The following is a 25632-nucleotide window of genomic DNA, read 5'->3' as shown; positions in this document are numbered from 1 at the left end:
ATGAGCCTGGTGTGTTGCTTACTTTTTTTTTTTTTTTTTTTTTTTTTTTTTTTTTGCTCTACAAACCATTGTATGGACTAAATCATTTTATATTACTTTTGTAGATAAAGACCAAGTCAGAACAATCAGTCTTCTCTGGTTTATTCAGTCAGAGCCAGATACAGTCTCCTGATCTAAAACTCATATCTTTTCCATTGCAAATGGGCTCTGTTTTTCAAAATCTAAAGTGATTTTTAAGATGAACTCTGGATACATGTTTCATTCAAAATCAGAAAAGTGTTCTGGAATAACTGAAATAACTATTTACCGGTACCTGCCTTCAATATGGAAACAATTTCATTTTCATTATTTTGCTGACTGTATCCTTGACATCCTTATTTCTCAGACTGTAGATCAGGGGATTCAACATGGGGATGACCACAGTGTAAAACACTGATGCCACTTTGACTGTGTGCCTGGAGTTTTTGGAGTTGGGCACACAGTAGAGGAAGAGGATGGTGCCATGGAAGATGGTGATAGCCGTCAGGTGGGAGGCACAGGTGGAGAAGACTTTGTGGTGCCCACCAGCTGAATGCATCTTCAGGGTGGTGGCAACAATGAACACATAAGACGTGAGAATGATGAGCAGTGTAATCACCTCGTTAAAGGTGGCAACAGTGAAAAGAAGCAACTGGCTGAGATACGGATCAGAACAAGAGAGGGAGAGCAGGGAGGAGAGCTCACAGAAGAAGTGATTGATTGTGTTGAAACCTCGAAAAGATAATCTGATAGCAGAACATGTGAGTGTCAAGGAGCAGGCCACTCCCCAGGCATATGATACCGCCACCAGCATGGCGCAGAGCTTCTGGGACATGGCGACCGTGTAGAGCAGAGGGTTGCAAATGGCCACGAAGCGGTCATAGGCCATCACAGCAAATAGAATTAATTCAGTCACCACAAAGGTGCAAAAGAAAAAGAATTGCCCCATACATCCTGAAAATGAAATGGTTCTGTCTTCTGCAAGTAGGTTCACCAGCATCTTGGGAGCAATGATGGAGGAATAGCAGAAATCCACAAAAGAGAGGTGGCTGAGAAAAAAGTACATGGGGGTGTGCAGTTTGGGGTTAATTTTGATGATCACAATCATGCCGAGATTCCCTACCACACTGAAGCTGTAGATGGCCAGAAATACCAAGAAGAGGGGGACCTGCAGTTCTGGGTAATCTGAGAAACCCAAGAGGGTGAACGTGGTCCCAGCAGTTACATTTCTTTTGGCCAGAAACATGTTTCCTGATGGTAGGACCTGAAAATCAGTCTTGGAAATAATATATTATGGAGAGTGACTGACACACGAAGCATGCTTACCTATGCTCCGTTTAGAAGGGATATAAAGTGAGATAAAATAAACCCATGTTATAATCCTTGTAGGTGTTCAGCGTCGAAGGCTGGAATATCTAAAGTTTCAGGAAAGAATTGCTAGTTAATTTTACTTTCTCAGCGTTATACAAATGCTGCTCCTGTGCTGAAATACAATGTTAAAGGCATACAAATGTAATAATTATGAGCTTGAGCAATTTAAATGGCAACCTGTAATCAAACCCTCATGTAAGACATTCTCATCTCACTGAACCTCATGAATTCTGCGAAATGAAATTACTTTCAGTAAGTCCTAAGTTACTAATGTAAAGTGGAAGCATCTGAAATAACTTCTATAATCATAACTAACTTCTATATAAAATATGTGCATATTAGTGACATAAAGAAAGAGTAATCTGTACACTTACTTCTACCCGTATTTTATCAGTTTAGCACTTTAACCGTCATACTTCTTTTTGGTTGAATAGGCCAGATAGCAAAGTAAATATTGGTTTATATATTTAAATAAATAATCTCTATTGAACTGCTTTTTTCTACAGATGAGCAAAGAGAAATCTGAAGAAGCCATGACTTGCCCAATAACGTAGATACTGGGTGATCAGCCGACAACTAGAACCGAGATTCCTTCATTCCCAGTCATGTACCCTTCTCTCCACACCAGGCTCCGATCCACAGTACAGATTGAGACATTAGCATTTTTACTTTGTAAAGATCACATTTTCAGCCTTCGTTTTGCTAATTCTTTCGGCCACTTTAAAGACACACTTTATACTATGAAACTATGAAAATTACTCCATCGAATGCGTTGAGGGGCACAGAGATGTTCTGAAGGTCTGTGTCAAGATGAAGCATAGAGAATGGATGTTAGAAAAACACCCCTGTTGAGGAATAAGTTTGGTTAAAACCCTTAAACACTGACACTTGCTTTTTCTAGGCCCTTCTCTTTTCTTTCCTTAAGACACCCAGAATACTCAATCTGTGCCTCTATTACCTGTCAAAAGAATGAATGGAATTAAGATTCTCCACACTCTGAAGACATTTATGATACAGGAGTTCTTACTACAGAGAGAATGGTGGGACTTTTCAAACTGGTGCCTAGACAGGAAGCACAGGAACATCTGACTGTCACACAGATAATGAATTTTTGCTATAAGTATATCCCAAATATTATACGGAGACACTGATACCAAAAAAAATTATTCATTGCTTATCAGGAGTTCAAATTAAACTTAAAATTCTGTATTTTTGTTTGCTCAATCTGGCAACTCTATATCTGGAAGAATTCAGAATGTTACGGTGAACAACATACCCCACTTGGAACTTTCCGTTAGTCCTGTAAGTCACACATTCAAGGAATTCTTTCAGTCATAAAACCTTCCTTTATAATGAAGACTTCTTTCTCAGGCTGATATTTCTGGTAATGTCCTCTCTGTTTCTACAACCCTAGAACCAGACAGTTTTCACCATTCCATCTCTAAAAGGTGATGGTCCTATACAACACTGAGCATCCTTGATGGCCCTATGTGTTCAGATACCCAAGAATTTAAGGATCAATCAGAAGGCAGTACTTCCTAGTCAGCTCTCAATATTATAAAAATCTTTATCAGTGATATTTTTCAGAGTCTCTCAACCTCAATACCTTGTGCTGGATTATTCTTTTTATGGGGAACTAACCACTCAGGGCATCTTACCATGTATAGCAGCATCTCTGGCCTCTGTCCACTAGATGGCAGTACCACCCTCACCCCTCGTCCCTCCATTGTGACAATCAAGAGTCTCAGGAAATTGTCAAATGTCCCTGTGGGGGAGGCAGGTCAATAAATGCATGTAGTTGAGAGCTACGGTCTTATTTACTTGATTCTGGAAGGTTTTAAAGTTTCTTCTGTCTGACTTAAAACTGCTTCTTATTTCCCAAACGATGCTATTAAATGAACTAAACAATTTGCATTATCCTTGAATCTGGGAAACATGGTGTCTAAAAAGCTTCTAATAATCTCTTCCCTTTTATTCTTTTCGCTCTTGTGAGCCCATATTTTTCCCCATGCTTTGAAATCTTATTTAGAGCTCATCCTGTTAATTCTATTTCTCCAGAAGGTTCATTTTATTCCTTTTAACTCAATTTTATTTAAATACCTGCCTATTGTCCAAAATTTTCCAGATGCAGAAAGACATACACCTGAGAACTCTCAGGGTCCTTCTGCCCCCACCCCCACCCCCAGGAAACACTTGTTGAGGACACAGCCATGAAGGAGCTTAGCTAAGTCAGGCCCTTTCTACAAAACTGTAGAAAGTGTGGGCTTCCTCTTCTAAAGACTTAATGTTTGCAGTGGCTCAAAATTTGCCCAAAGTGATTTTTCTCATGACACAATGACTGAGCCCAAGGTATCTTCTAGATAGCTTACACGATAAAGAACATGTATATTTTTTCAGACAAAAAAAAACAAACCTGCTGGTGGAAAAGGTAGCCCCTCTCTGGCCTCTGGAGGGCTCGCTGGTTTGAGGGAGAGGCTGAATTCGTATTTATGTCTATTTCCACTCCCACTGGCTTCAGGACCCTAGAGAAAATTGCCTGCCTTCTTCAAAGGCCTCAAAACAAGCAATTAAAATTAATAATTGTTCTCTGATGTAATCCAGTTTTCTTGGAAAATCTGAATGAAAGCAAATAGCAACCTTAGAAACATTTTATATGAACATTAATAAAAGTTCAAACGCCTCCTTCTCTCCATGCTCCGTGATCATTGCCATAGACACCAACATTTTTTGTATAATGCAAGTCAGGGCAGAAATTATCTTTATTACACAGCTGAATTTTTTGGTATATTGTTTATTCTGTCTGAATTGCTTTTTAGATTTATTGAGTATAATTGACAAATAAAAATTATATGTATTTAAGGTGTACAATTTGATGTTCTGATATACATATACATTGTGACATAATCACCACAATCAAGCTACTTAACATCCATCACTTCACATGTTACCTTTTTCTTTTCATTTGTTTTTGTTTTCTGTTGAGGACACTTAAGTTCTACCCTCTTAGCAAGTTTCACGAACCCAATACAGTGTTATAGTGACACTGTTGTACATTGATGTTCAGAATTTATTCATTCTGTGTAACTGAAACTTTCTACCCCTTGACCAATGTCTCTCCATTCCCCCTCCTCCCAGCCCTGACAATCACCATTCTGCTTTCTGTTTCTAAGAGTCTGACAGTTTTAGATTGCACATGCTAGTGAGATCATGCAGAATTTCTTTTTTAACAACTATTTCTTAAGTTTCTACTATGCTCTTGACCTCTGTAAGGCATAACTGCTCCTGGTTACACTAACCACACTGAAGAGTGGGAAGATCCTGCCCTCAGGACCTCAGCTACTTTGTCATGGTCCCACCACGGGTGTTACTGGCAAAGCATCTCATCATGTATGTCGATGATAGGACCACAAAGGCGAATTTGGTCCCCAGAAGCAGCTACATCTGGCTAGAACTGGTATATTAGAGTTTCTAAAATTATTGCAAACATTCTGGATACCTGATAAGCAAATACATTGTATAATGTTCATAACATGAGCTCATCTTTACATCCACTTTATTATAAAGCTTTCATCCAGGGCTCTGTAGCCCCTAAAACATCACATTTCCACAAAACTATTCATTCTGTCTTCTCTATCATCACTGACATTTCTTTAGATCATATTTTTTTGTTATTTTACACTTGCACTGTTCTGTAAGCTCCAAAATGGCCTTTAAGTCTATAGATTCACCCTCTTATATCTGCTACACTGTCACTAAAATAACTCTTTACATGGTAAATCAGCCTTCCTTTAGATACATGCTTGAATATGTATAAAATACGTCTAGAAGTATATGTGTATTAGGTATTTTTCACAGGGCAGAGGGAAGAGAAGTAGATCATGGGAATATATCCCCCATTACAAAAATAAATACGTTAAATAAGTATAAGCTAAATTAAAATAAATACATGAAAGCTACAATGACCAGGTCAGTCTCCAGATTGTAAATGCGAACAACTCACAGACATTGACAGGTGCATTACCCACTTTCTAAAAGTATCCTCCAAGGCTTTCTCTGCTAGACTTATCTATCTCCACTCTCTGTACAAATTTCACCCTCTAAATATCACTGTTTCCATATGTATATCTGTATTTACATCTCTTTCTATTAATGGAGATATGCTACCTCACAGATCTGCACACTGATGCAAGATCTCATCAGCCTTGTTTCCTCTGCTCACAGAACACTGCTGAGGCATGAGCCCTTCCATTAGACTTTTTCTGCCTCCTCCAGATCAAAGTCATTCTTCTTTGAAAGTCATAATTTCTATGAATCATCTTTTTTTTAAATTACTGCTTGAGCCACAGTGGGATATGGTTATCACTTTTTCTTGCTGATTTGTGTGCTTGGAAAATATCATTTTATTTGATCAAGATGGAAAGCACAGAAAGGGTTTAACACTTTATCTGCGTCTCCGTGGCAGTAACATACGCCTCTCCCTCACCCACTTCGGAAATTCTGAGTTACCTTTTCCATTCTGTCTCATCACCAAAGTCACCAACTGCAAAGATAATTCATTTTTGATGCCAAACATTCCTTTTGGAACAAGCTTCCCAGAAAAGTATCATCTTAGTTATGGAAACAAACTTGAGTCTGATTGCCCACGTGCAGAGAAGCCAACCTACTGAGAGGGTTGCGACGAGGGAAGGTGCAGCATTTATTGCATTTTAAGATCCCTACACAAGGAGAAAGGGTGACTCATGCTCTAAAACCCTGAACTCCCCAAAGGGTTTCAGAAAAGCATTTTTAAAAGCCGGGGGAGAGAGCCAGTGTCCCGGGCCATGAGATCAGCTTGTGCATGATTCTCTGATTGGTTGATGGTGAGGTTAACAGGGCTGTGTCATAGGAGTTAATATTATCAACCTGTAGGCTCCAAGGGGCCTGGGAGCCATGTGCTTATGAAGTAGTTAACATCCTTCTTTTGGTGGGGGGTTTTCACATGTGTAAAATGACTCAGGAAATGTGCATCTGACACTATTATCTTGGAGTTCCAGAGAGGACATAAAGCAGAGAGTATGAAGGAGGGGTCTCCCCTGGGAAGGCCCCACAGGGTCCTGATCAGTTACAATCTTAGTTACTAAGACTGAAAGCAGCCAAGGAAAATATAAGAATTATTATTTCAGAAATTGAAGAGAAATGATTAGATCCATTTACATGAATTCCATGGAATTTTACTTAGGTAGATCTTAAAGGGTGACCACCACAGTCTGTTGCATTTGGTTTACAAATGTCACAAAGTTTGAATTGTGTCTGTTACCAGGGAGACTAGGTTCCTGTGCCATGGCAGAAAGAATTCAGAGAAGAGACATGGAGGTCAAGAAAACAGGATATGCCTGTATGCACACACATGCACACACATGCACACAGACACACATACACACACACATACACACACACATACACACACACATACACACACACATACACACACACACACACACACACATACACAGACAGATAGAGGACTAATGTACCAGGATTATTCCAAGCTACTTGCACATGACCTGTTATTTAATTTTCCTAAAATTTCTGTGAAAGAATTATTATTAATGTCTCTATTTTTCAGATGTGATAATATATGAAGTTCTAAAAACACTGGACACTGCAATGATGACAAAAAATAATAAAGGTGGTGTGGGTACAGGTCAGCAGTAGAGGGCATGCATGAGGTCCCGGGTTCGATCCCCAGCACCTTCACTAAGTAATGATATAAATGAATAAAATTTGGAAAATAGACAATAAAGGAACCAAGAAATAAACAATAAAGAGGATCTATATATATATGAAATCTCATTCTGTGTATAAACTGGTAAAGATGTGTTTTTCATTGTAAAATAACAAATATTCAGCTTTGAAATGAGTCACCGTCCCCACAATGGATACTAAAATAAAATGTGATTCTTGCAAATTCTTCATTAAGCTCATGAAGGTTTTACAGCAAGTTAAACAGGTGTGCTTTCATAATACACTAACCAGTTCTACTTAAAACATTTTAGATTGAATAAAAGGAAAGTATTAGGCTGCACATTTTGAGATATATTCAATCCTAAACTTGTAAATTGAGGAAGCAAAGATAAGTGAGTCAAAAAAACCTCACTCGTAACTATTAACTTCTTGACTGTTCTCCCCTTTCCAACAGTGCAGCCCATCAGTTCACCATTCCACCAGCCTCCACTTTTGGGCTTTGAGTTCTGCTAGAAAACTGTTCTCTAGGAAAGTATTGTGGAGTTCACCACTTTTCTGAGGGCTTCCTTCACGTCCTTGTTCCTCAGACTATAGATCAGGGGGTTCAGCATGGGAATCACCACAGTGTAGAACACCGTGGCCACTTTGTCAGCATCCCTACTGCTGCCAGAACCGGGGCGGCAATAAATGAAAAGGATTGTCCCATGAAAGACAATGATGGCTGCGAGGTGGGAGGCACAGGTGGAAAAGGCTTTAGACCTGCCCTCTGCAGAGGGCATCCTCAGGATGGTGATGAGAATAAACAAGTAGGAGGTGAGGATGATCACGATGGTGATGATCTCATTGAAAGTGGCCACAACGTATAGCAGCAATTGATTCACAGTGACGTCAGAGCAGGCAAGAGATAAAAGCGGGGGAAGATCACAGAAGAAGTGGTTAATCACATTTGATCTGTAGGATGGGATCTTAAGAGCTAAACCCAAGTGAATCAGAGAACACACAGTCCCACAGAGGTAGCAGCAAGACACCAGCTCCACACAGAGGCTTCGGGACATGGTCACCATGTACAGCAGAGGGTCACAGATGGCCACAAAGCGGTCATAGGCCATCACAGCCAGCAGGATGACCTCGGTTACCACACACGTGCAGAACAAGTAGAATTGCACAGCACATCCCAGGAAGGAAATGGTTTTGTCGTCCTTGAAGATACTGTCTAGCATCTTTGGCACAATGACGGTGGAGTAACAGAAATCCACAAAGGACAAGTGGCTGAGGAAAAAGTACATGGGGGTGTGGAGCCGAGGGCTGACCTGAATCAGTGCGATCATGCCCAGGTTGCCCCAAACCGTGACTCCGTAGATGACGAGAAACACCAGGAAGAGGAAGACTCTCAAGTCAGGGGCATCTGAGAACCCGAGGAGAATGAACTCGGTCACGGTGGTGCAGTTTTCCTTCCCCATGTCTGCACTTTATTGGGGCTGGAAAAAATACATGTTATTCTCCATTATATCATCCCAAATCCAGTTGTGACTCTCTCCTAAAGAAGACATGAGAATAAGTGGAATAGTTAATTTCTTTTTTCAGCAAAGAAATAAGATGTTGCTGGCACACAAATTCATAGACCTTACAGTTTAATTCTCAGGTCCTACAAAAGCATTCACTCTCATTAGAGCCCATGTGATTCCTTAAACTAGTTTTACATAATTTAGAGCTTGGAATTGAATCAGTAGAAAGACATCAAATATTATTTAATTAGCCATAGTTTTTAAAATTAATTATAAATTCCTTTTTAAAATTAATTTTAAATTCCTTTTTACTGGCAGACTCTAATCACTTACAGAAATTTTGGAGTCCCAGGAAATAATTGTTTAAAATACTACATAAGAAATTTATTTTTTTCTCTGCTGAATTGAAGTGAATTTTTATGCTTATTTACAATTGTTAACCTGTAAGTGTTCATTTTTATCAGTATACTTTAGATAGAGAAGGTTGGTTTTATGCTCTATATTAGCATTTTTTCTATAAAATTAGTATAATGATTTTGTTAATTATGCTATACAATGTTGGTCATTGTTCAGGGAACTGTTACTCAGATATAAACTTTCTGTGACTCTGAAGCCTCATAAAGATCTATTTGACAAATTAATTCATTCTTTTAAATCTATTTGAGGAACTAATCAAAATTGTGAATATGAAATTAAAAGGAATGCTTGCTGCTACATTGCAGCCTTATTTATGACAGCAAAACTTAAAAATAAAGTGTCAAACCACAGGGAAATAAAGTTATGGCATATACATATAATAAAAAACTTCTCATGTATGTTGATAAAATAATAAAAGTATTAATTTCACATGTAAAAAAACAAATTATGCAGCATTTTGAAGAACTTTTAATGACCTGTAAAATGACTATGATAAAATGGCAAGTTAAAAAAAACAGAAATCCAGATTGCTAAGATACAATATTGGATATTTACACATAAGTTGTAGTGTATGTTTAATTCTCACAACATCCATGAAACATAAATATTTTACACCAATAACTTAAAAAAAGCAATGTGGAAACTTGCCTCAATTCTCACAAAACATAAGTGTTATGGGGTGGTGTGATTTTTTTTTCTTTAAATAAAGGAGGGATACGTGCAAAGCCTTAGACATGTAGAAAATGCCTACAGAAGGTAAAAACATGTTCATTTATTCTCTCTCCTAACCCTTGGTAACTATAAAATGATTAAGAGACACAAGTTGGTTATTTCTGGAGGAAAGAAAATCTGGACTAAAACCCAGCACAACCAGATATTTGCCTCATTCTTCAAATAAATTCAAAGAGGTGAAGGATATGTGAATTAAGAAATTCCAGCTTAAAAACAAATAATTATTCCGATGATGTGTTTCTATTCCCTTCAAAGGCCAGTAAAAGTCAGTTGTCTTTTTCTGAGTACAAAGTAATATGTAATTTTGAAAGCCTTCTCCTGTTTTTTAGTCTAAAGATGAAAAATCAGGCTGCTGATCACTTACAGAGAAGTGGTTTTTAACCAAGAGTAACTGTGATCCCCACGGGACATGTGGCAATGTCTGGAGGCGCTGCTGGTTCTGCCAATACAGAGGGATGCAATTGACATCCGGTGCATAGAGACGAGGGATGCTGCTGCTAAGCCCTGTACAAGGCACGTCACAGAGTCACCCCCTCCCCACCCGCCACCTCAACTCTGCACACGTACTCACAACAAAGCAAATACCAAAATGTGATCTGGCCCAAAATGTCAATAGTGCCAAGATTGAGAAATCCGCCATGGAGGGACATCACAAAGTCCCTTTGGCACAAAGTCAAAGTAAGTCCTGTCCGTTCTGCTTCAGGGGTGGTTCACGTGTCTGTGAGGACCCCTCACTACCACGCAGCATCAGAGTGACTGTCAGGAGAAGCTCCATCCTGTCTTGACCAGGTTCCACGGATGGAGTCCATGTGAGAGGGGAGGAGGAGGGGAGGGAAGAGAAGTCAGGCTTTTTTTTCTGATTTGTTACACTCTTTCCCCTCCTACATTACTAGCTGTTACAAGATACTTGTTTCTGCAGATGAAATTGCTTGGTTTCTCATTGAGATATTTTCTCAATACACAAAGGGAAACTGCTTTTACAAAACGTGTTTAGTGCCCCAAACACGGCATTTCTTAAAAAACTCTCTAAGAGGTGGCTAAAAACAGACTTTTAAAAATTTATCTAATACTACTGTCTTCCTTTACAGTTCCTCCTTCTCTTCTACGTGGCTATAATAACTACTCCCATGAGAAACAAACAAACCAGCCTCTACATCCCAGGAAATATTCAGTCCAATCTCCCCAAACCAGAGTGTAGTCCAGCCAACCGACCTGTGGGGTAGACATTGCTTCCTCTGTTCCTGAAGATGCTATGATGGAAAACGTGATGGGCTCCATGATTTTATGTGTGTGCATCCTTGGCGCTCATATTCCTTGCTTCCAAAACCAATCAATAACCCCTTTGGGATATCAACAAGATACAAACAAAACAACGTCATCTGGGGACTCAGTGAATGACTTTTGTGTGATATAAACAGGGGAAAAAACTATTCTGACTTGGTACATGTTATAAGTCCTTCCAGAGTTCATGATGAATTGCAGAGCATTGCACCTGCATCCAAACACTGTTTTATGAACCAGAGATCACATTTCTGTTATGAAATATATGAATATGTCTTATAAACTTTGCCTGACTTATCCTCAAAACTCCTCCCCGGAGGTCGTAGGATCTGAAGTCCCACCAGACTTCTGCCAAAGCAATCTGACACATTGGGTAACAAATTCTTTTAAAAGACTCAATCTTCAAAACTTTGGCCTTCAATAAAATTGGAAGGCTTTTCCTTAATGCCTGACTTAAAAAAATAATGAAAGATTATTGCGAGAAACTGGCTTAAAGATCTGTGTGTCATTACAATTACAGCACAATTTCTGACAGTTTCTATTCCCCTTTACTTTTATTATGATGAAAAATTCTCAGTATTTTCATCTATTAAAAAGTAGAAATGGGAGGAATTTATCAAGATATATTGACTAGAGAGGAGGTGAAGAATGTATAAGTTATTTGAGCAAAAGTGAGTTATTAATATTGGAGAGAGCTGGTATTTCTAATTTGCCAGATTAAATAGGTGCTGATGCTAATGACTACCTAGATTTCACTTTTTTTTGAATATGGTCGCATAGGCAATCAGCGTTCAACACTTAGGGCAACTTTTTTTAAAGGTAGATGTGTAGTTGAGAAGGATTCAGACATTATGGTCAGAAAAACATCATAAAGGGTTGATGGTAAAAGGCAGAAAAATAGCATGGAATGCAGGCTGGGCCAGCACTCATCACACTTCATCTTGGCAGGTGGGATTTTCTGAGATCCAAGCTACCATTTTGAAGCCACTGGTGGAACCTGTCATAGCTTGTTGCACTGTGACACTGGAGCTCCTTTGAAAACACGTTCGGAACATAGATCGTGTCTATCAACTCTCCATTGATGTCAAGTAACCTGTACACACAATACCACACACACAAACACTCAAACATACACACATACACATATACACATATACATACACTCTAGGCAGTACTCACACAATGAAAAAAAAATTGTTGGATGGAATCAGTATTACATTTTGACCTCCTTGTTTGTTATGTTTTAGTCTCCTGAATAAAATTCCTCCCTTATTGAAATGTGTCTCCTAAAAGTCTGTCCACTCCTTTATCCAGGGACAGGTATACACAATACCTATGTGATGAAGGCATCTCTCCTAAGTCCCTAAGTGGATTTGAACTTTTCTTTCTCTCAAGCTCTCTGGGATACTTACCATTTTCTACCTAATACAACACTACCTTGGTCCTCCTGTAAACATAAATTTTTCATTCCTTGAAGGATGGAGACTATGTCTTCTCTTAACTACTATTTGTACTTTTATAAGAGAAATGCATGTATTTACGGACAACCTAGTCTACTTCAGGTAAAAAAGAAGAATGAAATTAATATTTCTCTAGATTATAAATGTATTTCACATGACATCTATGTTGTGTTTTAATCTTTAAAATCAGATTAGCTTAGAAGTCTCAATTTTGTAGATGAAAAATTAAAGATTTGAGAGATTGATGAGGTTTTTCTCCAGTAAATAAAAGACGGAGTCAAGTTTAGTCTCCTTGAGCCAAAATCCATGTTCTTTCCATTTCACAACATTAACTCTTATTAATTTTAAAGCTATCTTTAAAAAACCAACATTTACAGACATGCTTTATTTACATACCAAGGACAAAGTCTACTAGATAATGTATTCAGTAAGAAAAGACTTTAGAGTCCATGATCTTGCTGACTGTATCCTTGACATCCTTATTTCTCAGACTGTAGATCAGGGGATTCAACATGGGGATGACCACAGTGTAAAACACTGACGCCACTTTGACTGTGTGCCTGGAGTTTTTGGAGTTGGGCACACAGTAGAGGAAGAGGATGGTGCCGTGGAAGATGGTGATAGCCGTCAGGTGGGAGGCACAGGTGGAGAAGGCTTTGCGGCGACCACTGGCCGAACGCATCTTGAGGATGGTGACGACAATAAAAACATAAGACGTGAGAATGATGAATAGTGTGCTGACTTCATTGAAGGTGGCAAAAATGAAAAGCAGCAACTGGTTGAGATACGTGTCAGAGCAAGAAAGGGAGAGCAGTGAGGAGAACTCACAGAAGAAGTGATTGAGAGTGTTGAAACCCCAAAACGATAATTTGGTAACAGAACAGGTGAGTATCAAGGAGCAGGCCACTCCCCAGGCGTATGATACAACCACCAGCGTGGTGCAGAGCTTCTGGGACATGGCGACCGTGTAGAGCAGAGGGTTGCAAATGGCCATGAAGCGGTCATAGGCCATCACAGCTAACAGAAAAGATTCAGTCACCACAAAGGTGCAAAAGAAAAAGAACTGTGTCATACAGCCTACAAATGAAATGGTTCTGTCTTTGACCACTAGGTTCACCATGGTCTTGGGAGCAACTATGGAGGAATAGCAGAAATCCACAAAGGACAGGTGGCTGAGGAAAAAGTACATAGGAGTGTGCAGTTTAGGGTTAATTTTGATTATCACTATCATCCCAATGTTCCCGACCGCAGTGACACTGTAGGTGGCCAGAAATACCACGAAGAGGGGGACCTGCAGTTCTGGGTAATCTGAGAAGCCCAGGAGAGTGAACGTGGCCCCACTTTTATTTCTCTCTGCCCGTATCATGCTTTCTGTTTGTCAGAATCTCAATCAGTCCTGGAACAAAAATATTAAGGAAAGTGATAATATGAGACACTCTATTAATGACTTCTTACCAAGACTGAAAGGTGAAATAAAATATCTCTTTCGGAATTTCTCTGTGTATTTTTTATGCAAGATGTGCTAAATGCCTAATATCTTTTTAAAACGTGATAATCCTTCTAAAAATTTTCTTTAAGTAAAACAATACAATTTTGAATTAATTTTTAGTAGTTCTCAATTGTAATTTTAATATTTACACATGAAAATATGAGATCAAGGGATTGGGGTTATTTTAAATGAAATCCTCCCATAATACTTTCAATTGTCCTTGAACATTGTAAGCTCATTAAAAGTATAACCCAGCATAGTACAATAACTGATTATGTCAGTCCTACAATTAGTAGGAAAATGAGAAATTCCTAAACAAATTAATTTTTGCATATGTTCACAACGTGACAGGACGAATGACACCCTTGACACTTTACATTTATGCCTTTATTGTTCATTGCAAATTGTACCTTAATACTCGTTTGTGTTTCTGTCTCAGTAAATCTGTTGTGTGCGTCCCAACTCGGGGAGTCCAGCTGGTCAATTCCCCCTCATTGCATGAGGAATAATAAAATTGAGACAAATAATAAAGATAATCTAGTCTACTTCCTTATTCTAGAAATGACAAAACAGAAGCTGGAGAACCTTGACTTTCCCTGTACCATGCAAATTGGGACCAGTCTCTACATGCATGGCTAGAACCCTGATTCCACGACTCCCAGCAATTATCCATTGCTCTGCAATAGACTGATCCGTGTTCAAGGTCCAGATACTAAGACATTTGCTTTATTAATGATCATACTCTTAAATGACAAACCAGAAACTATAAATCTAAGGGAAATTGCCCAATGAACATATAAATATCACAGATCTCTATGGTAAAGCAGCATCAAACAGGATGAACTGAGAAAAAGATTTAGCAAAATCTTCTCTCCCAGGAAGAATAACTGTAGCAAAGATTCTGACTTAAAAACTTCCCTTTCGTCAGCCTCCCTTTCTCTCCTTCTCTCGCTTGCTCTCTCTTGCTCGCTCTCTCTCTCCCTCCCTCCCTCTCTCCTCCCTTTAAGACATAACGGGAAATGTACTCTGTCCCTTGATTACCTGTGAAGGAAGAAGATTAAATACTTCAGGTAGCACTATACTATGAAGACATTTCATGATAAAACAGTAATACAAAAGAATCGTTTTTCTCTAACTGGTCACCAGCCCCTCTCAGATCCTACCAGACTGGGAACCTCTTTCTCTGTCACTTCTGGTGAGGTTCTCTCTGGTCCCACAACCCAAGAAATAGATTTCAGATGGCTCATCAGTGAAGATGTCAGATCATGAGCAAACCTGAGACACTCGAGTCCCCTGTCTCTTCCTGCACTCACAAATCTGAGCATTAAAGACAACCTCGAAAGACCATCTATCACAAAGCCAGACATTCTAACTAGTTAACTTACCTAAGGCACTTCAGGGTCCATTTTAAACCAATGTTATATTTCATGTAATAATCCTTGTGACCCAAATGCTATTTTTAATTTGCTGCTAAGTGTCTTTCAGTTCAGGAAATATGGCAGCTAAAATCTTCCCTGTATTTTTTCTCCATTTTGTAGTAATTTTTGCTCCCAGGGCTGCTTTATAGCCTTAATTACAGATGCCCCCCCCCCCTTTTTTTTTTAAACTAGGATGTTTGTTTGATCTCTGTTTAGTTTTTTTTAATTTAAATACTTGTCTATTTCCCCTTGACTGTACCTTCCAAAATTTGTAGAAGCAAGACAGTGCACATTCCCCAAATTCCCAGAGCGCTTCTAACCCCCATTCCAGGCACTTGTTGTTTATGGGGCTGTTATTCAGGAACCAGTGTGCTTCCTCTTCCTTGGAATTTGAGATATATAACTTTTGCAATGACTAAATATTTATCAAGAATTGTCTGGGTCTACATGATAAGATACCCCTCACACGTTTATTTTTTCTAGATACCCTACATTGAAATTTCTATCAATCTGCCTTTAGAATCTTAAAGCATACCTGCTAATGGCAAAGGTAGGACCTCTCCTGGTTGGAAGTGATGCATGTATTCTTATATCTAGAGCCACAACCTTTGGGACTTAAACCCTAGAGGCTCTCTGTTGCCTCATTCTCTTAAAGGCATGAGATAAACAATTAAAATTAATCACTGCTTATGATGTAATAAGTGTGTACTAGAAAACCTGGAACTTCGGTCAAGTTCGGGGACCCTTGTCCAACGCTACCTGAAGCAAAAGATAAAGGTGACCATCACCAGTGCTGTGATGTGAATATCATTTACCCCATGATATACGGTGATGAGAAAAACCCCTCTCTGGTATTCTTCCCCCAAACCCGTAATCCCAGGTTAGTGTGAGAACACTCATTAGGCAAACCCACACTTGGAAGCCCTCAGCAGGACACCTCGCCAGTGCTCCTTAGAAATGTCAAAGAAAAGAAAAACAGGAAAAGAGTGAAAAACTGTCACAGAAGAGGTTGGGGAGATATGACAGCTAAAAGCAATGTGGTACCCTGGATTGGATCCCTGAAAAGAAAGAGGGTGTTAATTAAAAAGAAAAAAAAACTTATGGAATCCAAATAAAATTTAGATTTTAGGGATGATCATAACATACCAATATTTATTTTTTTTAAGCATTTTATTTTATTGTGGTAAGAACACTTAACATGAGACCTGCCCTCTTAAGAGATTTTAAGTGTACAACACAGTATTGTCGACTACAGATATGGCTTTTATACAGTAACTTCTAGAACTTATTCAAGCTCAACTGAAACTTTATGTCAATTGATTTGCACCTTCCCATTTCCCCCTCCACTAGCCCCTGACAGACGTCTATCATTCCACCCTGATTCTAAGAATTTGATTACATTAGGTACATTAGGTACATTATATGAGTGGAGTCATTTTCTTTGACTGGCTCACTTCACTAAACACAATGTCTTCAATGTCCATCCACGTGGTTATATATTGCAGAATTTCCATCCTTTTTTTTTAAGGCTGAATTGTATTCCATTGTATGTATCTACCACATATTCTTCACCTACTTATTTGTCCATAAACATTTAAGATGCTTCCACATCTTGGCTATTGTGCTTACTTCTGCAATGAACACAGGAATGCTAATATTTCTTTGAAATCATGATTTCAATTCTTTTGGATAAATACCCAGAGGCAGGATTACCAGATCATATATTTATTTAATTATCTTATTGTGAAAAACTTCCCTCCTATTTTCCACAGCAGCTGCACCATTTTGCATCTCTACCAGCAGTCTCCAAAGGATCCAATTTTTCCACATCCCTGCCAGCACTCAGCTAAGTCAGGACCTCTTTTCAAAGCTCTCTGAAAAGTATGTACTTTGTGGTCCAGATACTTAATGTTTGCAGTGGCTCAAAATTTCCCCAAACTGATCTTTTTCATGAAGAAATGACTGAACCTAAGGTATCTATTAGATACTGTACGTGGTAAAGAGTGTACATATTTTCTCAGAACTGCAAATGAACTTACTAGTGGAAAAGGCAGCCCCCCTCCAGCCTCTGGAGAGCTTGCTGGTTTGGGGGAGAGGCTAAGACTCTTATACGTACTTTCACGCCTTCTGCCATGGGTGCCAGTGATTAGGTTCTTGTCTCATCATAGAAAGATTTCAAAGATGAGACACAGAGGTCAAGAAAGAAGTGAAGATTCATTAAGGGTAGTGCACTCTCGAGGGGAGGGCGGGCAGGCTCAGGTGAGCAGCTGCCCTGAGTTTCTTTGGCAAGTTGGTTACATGTGCATAAAAATCAACGGGCAGAATACCCTTTGGGGAGGGAAGGGTTTGAGTTCCCTGATTTCCATCCCAGCTGCAGCTTCCTGAGGAGAGGATAGATGTTTGTGCTTATTTAGTCTGGATAGGAAGTGTCATAGCATTGGTGCGTGGTGGGTGCTTCTAATCTGCAAGGCTAGTTTTATTGCAATGAGACCATAATGAGCAAAAGGTTACATCAGATGCCAGAGATTCCTGCTTTATTCCATCTTCCTTTGTCCACCTCCAGGACACTTGTCACCCCAAAGTGTGTGGTTTCTTATCACTCCCCGGGTTCCTGTTTCTCCTTGTTGGCCCAGGGACCCTTGCTGTTTGTGTGATGCATGGTTTCCTGCATTTGGTCCTGTTCTCCTCTTTTTTTCCCCAATTCCTGCCATTTGGTCTACGTCCCCCTTTCTCTGCTCATGTCTACCTATCTTCCTTCTCTAACACAATTAGGACCCTAGAGAAAATTGCTTTCCTTATTCTTCAGAGGCCTCAAAACAAGCAATTAAAATTAATTATTGTTTTCTGATGTAATTCAATTTTCTTGGGAAACTTGAATAAAAACAAGCAGAAGCTTTAGAAACATTTTATACGAAAGTTAATCAAAACTTGAAATGTCTTCTCTCCATGCCCCATGATCATTCTCCAAACAAGTCGTAACAGAAGTTATCTTTATTACTCAGCAGACATTCCTCTTTTTTAGTATATTGTTTTATTCTTTTTTTAACTTATTGAGATATAATTGATCAACAAACCCTGTATGTATTCAAGATGTAAAATTTGATGGTATGATCTACATACACATTGTGTAAAAAATCACCACAATCAAGCTAATTAACATACTCATGACTTTACATGTTACCATTTTCTTTTTTTTTTATGAGAGCACTTGAGTCTGACACTCTTAGCAAGTTTCAAGTATACAATACAGTATTGTTAATTCTAGTTGTTAGAGTAGGCAGGTAGCTAGATATGAGCAGAGAAGGGGGGTCATGGGACAAATGGCAGAAAACCATACATCTTGTGAACAACAGTCCCACCAGGGGTATTTAGGACAGAGCATCTCATTATATATATCAACGATAGGACCGCAAAGAGGAATTTGGTTTCTCAGTGTCCCCAGGAGAAGCTATATCTGGCTAGAATCAGTATTTTAGTTTCTAAAGTTGTTGCAAACATCCTGGATACCTGATAAATAATTATATTGTGTATGTTCACAGCATAATCTCATCTTTACTTCCAATTTATTATAGACTGGTCATCTCTTCAGCAACTTAAAATACCACATTTATGCAAAATTATTGATTTTTGTTTTTTCTATTACCTCTGACATTTCTTTAGATCATATGTTTATTGTTTTATACTCATACTGTTCTATAACCTCCAAATTGGCCTTTAAACCTATAGACTCTTCCTCTCATATTTGTCAGCTATACTGTCACAAAAATAACTCTTCACAAAGTAAATTAACTTACATTTAGGTATTTGTTTTAATACACATAAAATATGTCGGGGAGCATGTATCAGGTGTTTCCCACATGGCGGGGGCTGGGGATGGACCATGGGAATATACCAAACATTACAAAAATAAATACATTAAATAAGTGTAAACTAAAGTAAAATGAATAAGTGAAAGCTATAATGAGCTAGTGGTTCTACAGATGGTAAATCTGAGTGACTCACTGACACATAGGGACATTACCCACTTTCTAAAGATATCCTCCAAGGCTTTCTCCACTAGACTTACCCTTCTCTGCTTTCTGAACAAATTTCAGTCTCTGTAAATGTCAATATTTATACATGTATATTTATGTTGATACTTGTGAGTTCATCATTAAGCTCATGAAGGTTTTACAGCAAATTAAATGGATGTGCTTTAACATCCACTGACTAGTCCCATTTAAAACATTTTAAATTGAATAAAAGAAAAGCAATAGGTGGCAGATTCTGAAATATGCTTAATCATGAACTAGTAAATTGATAAGACACAAGATAAGTGAATCAAAGGACTGACTCATAACTACACACTCCTTGATTGTTCCCTTAACTCCAGCAGTGCAGCCCATCAGTTCAACCTTCCACCAGCCTCCACTTTGGGGCTCTGAGTCCTGCTAGAAGACTGTTCTCTAGGAAAGTATTGTGGAGTTCACCACTTTTCTGAGGGCTTCCTTCACGTCCTTGTTCCTCAGACTATAGATCAGGGGGTTCAGCATGGGAATCACCACAGTGTAGAACACCGTGGCCACTTTGTCAGCATCCCTACTGCTGCCAGAACCAGGGCAGCAATAAATGAAAAGGATTGTTCCCTGCAAGACAATGATGGCTGCGAGGTGGGAGGCACAGGTGGAAAAGGCTTTAGACCTGCCCTCTGCAGAGGGCATCCTCAGGATGGTGATGAGAATAAACAAGTAGGAGGTGAGGATGATCACACTGGTGATGATCTCATTGAAAGTGGCCACAACGTATAGCAGCAATCGATTCACAGTGACGTCAGAGCAGGCAAGAGATAAAAGCGGGGGAAGATCACAGAAGAAGTGGTTAATCACATTTGATCTGTAGGATGGGATCTTAAGAGCTAAACCCAAGTGAATCAGAGAACACACAGTCCCACAGAGGTAGCAGCAAGACACCAGCTCCACACAGAGGCTTCGGGACATGGTCACCATGTACAGCAGAGGGTCACAGATGGCCACAAAGCGGTCATAGGCCATCACAGCCAGCAGGATGACCTCGGTTACCCCACACGTGCAAAACAAGTAGAATTGCACAGCACATCCCAGGAAGGAAATGGTTTTGTCGTCCCTGAAGATACTGTCTAGCATCTTTGGCACAATGACAGTGGAGTAACAGAAATCCACAAAGGACAAGTGGCTGAGGAAAAAGTACATGGGGGTGTGGAGCCGAGGGCTGACCTGAATCAGTGCGATCATGCCCAGGTTGCCCCAAACCGTGACTCCGTAGATGACGAGAAACACCAGGAAGAGGAAGACTCTCAAGTCAGGGGCATCTGAGAACCCGAGGAGAATGAACTTGGTCACGGTGGTGCAGTTTTCCTTCCCCATGTCTGCACTTTATTGGGGCTGGAAAAAATACATGTTATTCTCCATTATATCATCCCAAATCCAGTTGTGACTCTCTCCTAAAGAAGACATGAGAATAAGAGGGATAGTTAATTTGTTTCAGCAAAGAAATTGGATACTGTTTTTGTGAAACTTAGGAAAGGCTCAGACACTGCAGCACACAAATGCATAGAGCTCACAGTTTAATTTATAAATCACACAAAAGCATTTGCTTCTGTAAGAGCCTATATGATTCCCTAAACTAGTCGTACACAATTTACAGCTTGGAAACTGAATCATTGAAAGACATCATTGAATTAGCCATACTGTTTTATGAAATTCAAATCTCTTTTTAGGGAAAATTTTTTACTTAGTGTCAAATATATTGGGATCCTGAGAAATAATTTTTTTTTAATTACCACATAATAACCTTGCTTATTCCCACTGAAATGGTGAGAAGTATGCTTCTTTAAGATTGTTAACCCTTGTGGGTATTTATTTCTTATAAATATGGTCCAGATGGACAAAGTAGGTTTTATGATCTATATTAGCATTTCTTCTATAAAATCAGCATAGTGATTTTGTTAACGACGCTATACAATTCAGTCATTATTCAGGGCTTTCGCAGTCAGATCCAAACTTCCTGTAACTGTGATTCTCAACCCTTAGAAAAACCTATCTGACAAATAAATTCACTACTTTAAATCTGTTGAAAGAACTAAACAAAGATGTGAAGATAAAATTAACAGAAATGCTTGGTGCTATGCATTGCACCTTTATTTATAACAGCAAAACTTAGAAATAAAATGTAAAACATCAGGGAAATGGTCAAAGTTATCTCACACACACACACACACACACACACACACAAATTATGGAAAACTATGCAGCTTTCCAAGAACTTTTAATGACCTGGAAATGACTATGAAAAATGGCAAGTGAGAAAACAGAAAGCCAGAGAGCCCAGATAAAATATTATATATCTGTACATAAGTTACATAGGGTATTTAATCCTCACAACACCAGTGGAACATAAATATTTTATTTCAACTACTTAAAAAATTGATGTAGACACTTCCTTGATTTCTCACAAAATGTAAGTGTTATGGCTGTGTTGCAAAGAAAGGTGGGATTGTTTTTTTTAAATAAAGGGCAGATACATTCAAGGTCCCTCCCAAATAGAAAATGCCAACAGAGCGTAAGAGCAGGCCCATTTCCTCTCTCTCCGGAACCCTGGTACTTATACGTGCTTTAGAGGCACTAGTTGGTTTTTCCTGGAGTAAAAGGAATCTAGACTAAAACCCAAAATGTCACTGGAACCATGATGAGAAACCTGCTATGGAGAGACGTCGCAAAGTCCCTTTGGGGCAGGGCCAATGCAGTTCCTCCCCTTCCTGCTTCAGAGGTGGGTCACATGTCTGTGTCCCTCCGTGAGCAGTCCTGAGGACCCCTCAATAGAACTCAGCGTCAGCATGACTGTCAGGAGAAACTCCATCCTGTCTTGACCACATTCCACAGGTGGAGTCCAGGTGAGAGAGAGGAGAAGTGAAGGAGAGAGAAGTCAAGCTTTCTTCCCGATTTGTTTACACTCTTCCCCTCAACGCAAATAGTTGTTACAAGGTATTTGGCCCTGCAGATTAAATTGTGACAATTTCCCCTTGAGACTGTTCCTCAAAAAGGGAAAATACTTTTATATAGGAATGCCCAAAGCATGTCCTTTCTTAAAACACTCTAATTAAGTGAATGGTAAATATAGATTCTTAAAAACACATCAATACTACTAACCTTCCACTTCCTGAAAAGTCAGAGTGTAGTCTTTCCAACCAACTTGTGGGATAAACCTTGCTTCGTCTGTTTCTGAAGATACTATGAAGGGAAATGTGATGGGCTTTATGTTTTTAATGTTGTGTGCATCCCTGGGGCCCACATTCCTTAGGTTTCCACAGTTAGTCACTGATCTCTGTGGACATCGACAAGATATGAAGACAGCAGCATCACCTTGGGACTCAAATAATTAATGACTTATCTGAAATATAAACAGGGGGAAAACTGTCCCAACTTGGGACACGTTATAATCCAACAGGATTCCTCACAGAGCTCATGACGCACTGCAGAGCACTGTACCCTCATCCGAACATGGTTTTGTGAACCAGAGGTCACGCTGCCCTTGTGAAGTACACTAATACGCCTGAGGGACTCCTCCCAGGTCTGCTTCTCTTCTGAGAGTACAGCATCTCCCTAAACCAACACCATTCAAAAGATGGCCTGTGGTTTGTGCTCCTGGATACACCAAATATTTCAAGAATTCCTTGAATGTAATTAGTTACAGGTATTGAGTTTCCAGATTCTCAATAACCTATACTTATTTCCCTAAAATTGATCCATCTGATAATTGCCTGACTTTGAGGAGTGTTTCAGCATCGCTTTTCCACCCAGCACTCTCACTGTTCCCTTTCTTTCATTCTTCAAAAGCAAGGATTCCACTTATTCATTCAAAAATTACTCTGGGAATTACCCCAACGAGAACAGCAAAAGCAAACCTCCAAAACCTAAGGCATAAATACACTGTCCACCATGAGTGTGTTTGCTCTGTAAGTCTGCTTATGTTTTGTAAATAAGTTCATTTGGATCAGTTCTTAGATTCTACATGTAAGTGATACCATATGCTAGTCAACTAGACTTCAATAAAAAAATTGAAAAAAAAGAACACTATGAAATTTTGCTTTCCATGAAGTCTAAACGTTGCTTTTATCAAGACTTTTCAAACCTGTGGTATGACTTCTTATTTCTTTCTGGCATATATTTTTCAGGGAAAAATGATGGCATTAGACATGTTTTAGTCGATATAGTGATGTTTTGAAATCAGATGTTAGTAGAGTGAAGATGATGTTTGTTTAGCATCTGTTTTGTTCTCATTGCTGTTGTTTTTAGTACACCTTGAACCTGCTGTCATAAAATGCATCCCTCTGAAGGAGGGAAACTCATGACAGAAAAACTAAGGAAACGTCTATAAAGGTCATCATTGACAGTGACCCTTTCTATCATCTGGGAGACACCCTCACAGGAAAGCTGCTGTGTTTATCTGTTTACCTTAGGCTTAAAGACATGGCAGGGGTTTTTATAATTGATTTAAATATAAAAATTGTATTGAAATTGATGTTGTGGTCTTTATCTATAAATTGAATACTGTCAATATGAAGTTGTAAGTTTTTTACATACTGTGTTTACACCACATAAAATAATACCATTTTAGAATAATACTGTTTTGGAAAGGTAATGAAATTAACAATATGTTAAATTTTTTTAACTCTTAAATTTCATTGTTTTAATCGAGGTTCCTCTAAGCGGAAGAATTATTAAGAATTATTAAGAAGAATTATGAATATTCATACAGCTTAATTGCTATATGATAAGCAATACAGAAACTGAGTACAGAATGAGGATATATAATTACTCATTCATTTTTTTTTCTTTTATTTATTTATTATAGGCTTATCCTGAGCTAGTTAATAGCTTGGGTACTGTGGGAAAAAGAATGTCCCTGTGTCAACAATTTATATTGAATGGGGAATATAAAACACAAATGTATATGTTGTCATTTTCCAGTGCTTATAAATGCTGAAATAAATATAATTAAAGGTGTCATTTAAAATAGGGAGGTCAGACCAGTCTACTACGAGGTGCTTTTTGAGCATTTATGAAGTGAGGGAGCAAGTATATGGGGAAAAGAACATGTGAGCAAAGGGAACTTTTGAGCAAATACAACTTATTTTTAGACAGTCAGCTTTTTAAATGCATCTCAACAGTTCTGCGGTTTATGATATTGTTCTAGGCTTTCTAAATCCCCTATGGAAAAAATGTATAAAATGAATTTTTCATAGTGACATTATTTATGACAAGGAAAAACAGAATAAAACTTATCTGAGTGTATCTACAGGTGTCCTTTAAAGATGTATTTATGCCAGTAGGTTGGTTTTCCTTAGACCAATAACACAATAAGTGACAACACAAGTACTTTCCCAGTACAGTTTCATTAATAAATTTTTGTTAAATAATTTCAGCTCTGTGGAAATAATTTGGATGATAAAACAAAAAAAAATGGTCAATGTAATTTAAAAATTTTAAGCCTTCTGAAGATTTTCAAAGAAATAAAAAGTACTTAAACCAACACTATAAGCCTCAAAACATGTTACTGTAAGAACTGCTTGTTACGCTGACTTTTTTCCTGTCCCAAATGTATTTTTTGGCCAAACATTCCTGTGTGAAGCTTGAAATATGAGACTATGTAGATCGTTCTTTGTCCTGAAGAGTCAGGGCATTCCCAGAAGAGTGAGCCCCTGGCTTCCGCTTCTATAAACTGGAGTCATTTAAAACAGTATCATATTTGTAGGATATTATATTTCTCTATTAACCCACTTCTAAGACAACTAAGTCATTAATAGTGATTTGTAAAAAGAATAACCATCAGCAAAGTAGACATTTAATTAAACACCTGTACCAAAATTGTGCCTAACAAAAATAATACTGTAGTCTTAATATAAATTCAGACCAAATCTCTTTAAACTTCCACAAGTGTCTTCAAGATATATTTTTACAGTTAATTTGAATCAAGATTCAAACAAATTTGGTGGTTGTAATTAGGTTTCCTTTAGTATGTAACAGTTCCAGTGTTATATAACATGGTCCATATATTGTGTAATAGTTCCTTTTGTGTGTTTGTGTGTGTGTACATATATGTGTGTTTAGGTAATTTTTTGGAGAAATTGGATCATTTGTAGAATGGTTCATAGTCTGCATTTGGCTTTTTGCTTTATTTGGTGTCATTTGACTTGTTCCTAC

The 25632-nt window shown here is 38.5% G+C and overlaps 4 protein-coding genes across 4 annotated transcripts; all 4 read right to left on the bottom strand.

The window, feature by feature from the left end:
• Positions 1-319: 319 nt before the first annotated feature.
• Positions 320-1264, bottom strand: LOC102504992 (olfactory receptor 5D16). The gene has a single exon (XM_006179016.1). The coding sequence runs from the start codon at positions 1262-1264 to the stop codon at positions 320-322; it is 945 nt and encodes a 314-aa protein (XP_006179078.1).
• A 6373-nt stretch (positions 1265-7637) lies between these two features.
• LOC102505258 (olfactory receptor 5L1) lies at positions 7638-8644 on the bottom strand. Its single transcript, XM_006179017.2, has one exon. The coding sequence runs from the start codon at positions 8571-8573 to the stop codon at positions 7638-7640; it is 936 nt and encodes a 311-aa protein (XP_006179079.2). The 5' UTR covers positions 8574-8644.
• Positions 8645-12932: 4288 nt separating this feature from the next.
• Positions 12933-13874, bottom strand: LOC102518898 (olfactory receptor 5D18). The gene has a single exon (XM_006178992.2). The coding sequence runs from the start codon at positions 13872-13874 to the stop codon at positions 12933-12935; it is 942 nt and encodes a 313-aa protein (XP_006179054.1).
• A 5986-nt stretch (positions 13875-19860) lies between these two features.
• On the bottom strand, positions 19861-20796 carry LOC102505507 (olfactory receptor 5L2). Its single transcript, XM_006179018.2, has one exon. The coding sequence runs from the start codon at positions 20794-20796 to the stop codon at positions 19861-19863; it is 936 nt and encodes a 311-aa protein (XP_006179080.2).
• Positions 20797-25632: the final 4836 nt, after the last annotated feature.

This window comes from Camelus ferus, chromosome 10 (genome assembly GCF_009834535.1).
Source record: "Camelus ferus isolate YT-003-E chromosome 10, BCGSAC_Cfer_1.0, whole genome shotgun sequence".
NCBI classification, from domain to species: Eukaryota; Metazoa; Chordata; class Mammalia; order Artiodactyla; family Camelidae; genus Camelus; species Camelus ferus.
This window is presented reverse-complemented; position numbering and strand designations above follow the sequence as displayed.

What these genes read in the sequence shown, in the direction of transcription:
- LOC102504992 (XM_006179016.1), bottom strand. Translation starts at nt 1,264, where the DNA reads ATGTTTCTGGCCAAAAGAAATGTAACTGCTGGGACCACGTTCACCCTC.
- LOC102505258 (XM_006179017.2), bottom strand. Translation starts at nt 8,573, where the DNA reads ATGGGGAAGGAAAACTGCACCACCGTGACCGAGTTCATTCTCCTCGGG.
- LOC102518898 (XM_006178992.2), bottom strand. Translation starts at nt 13,874, where the DNA reads ATGATACGGGCAGAGAGAAATAAAAGTGGGGCCACGTTCACTCTCCTG.
- LOC102505507 (XM_006179018.2), bottom strand. Translation starts at nt 20,796, where the DNA reads ATGGGGAAGGAAAACTGCACCACCGTGACCAAGTTCATTCTCCTCGGG.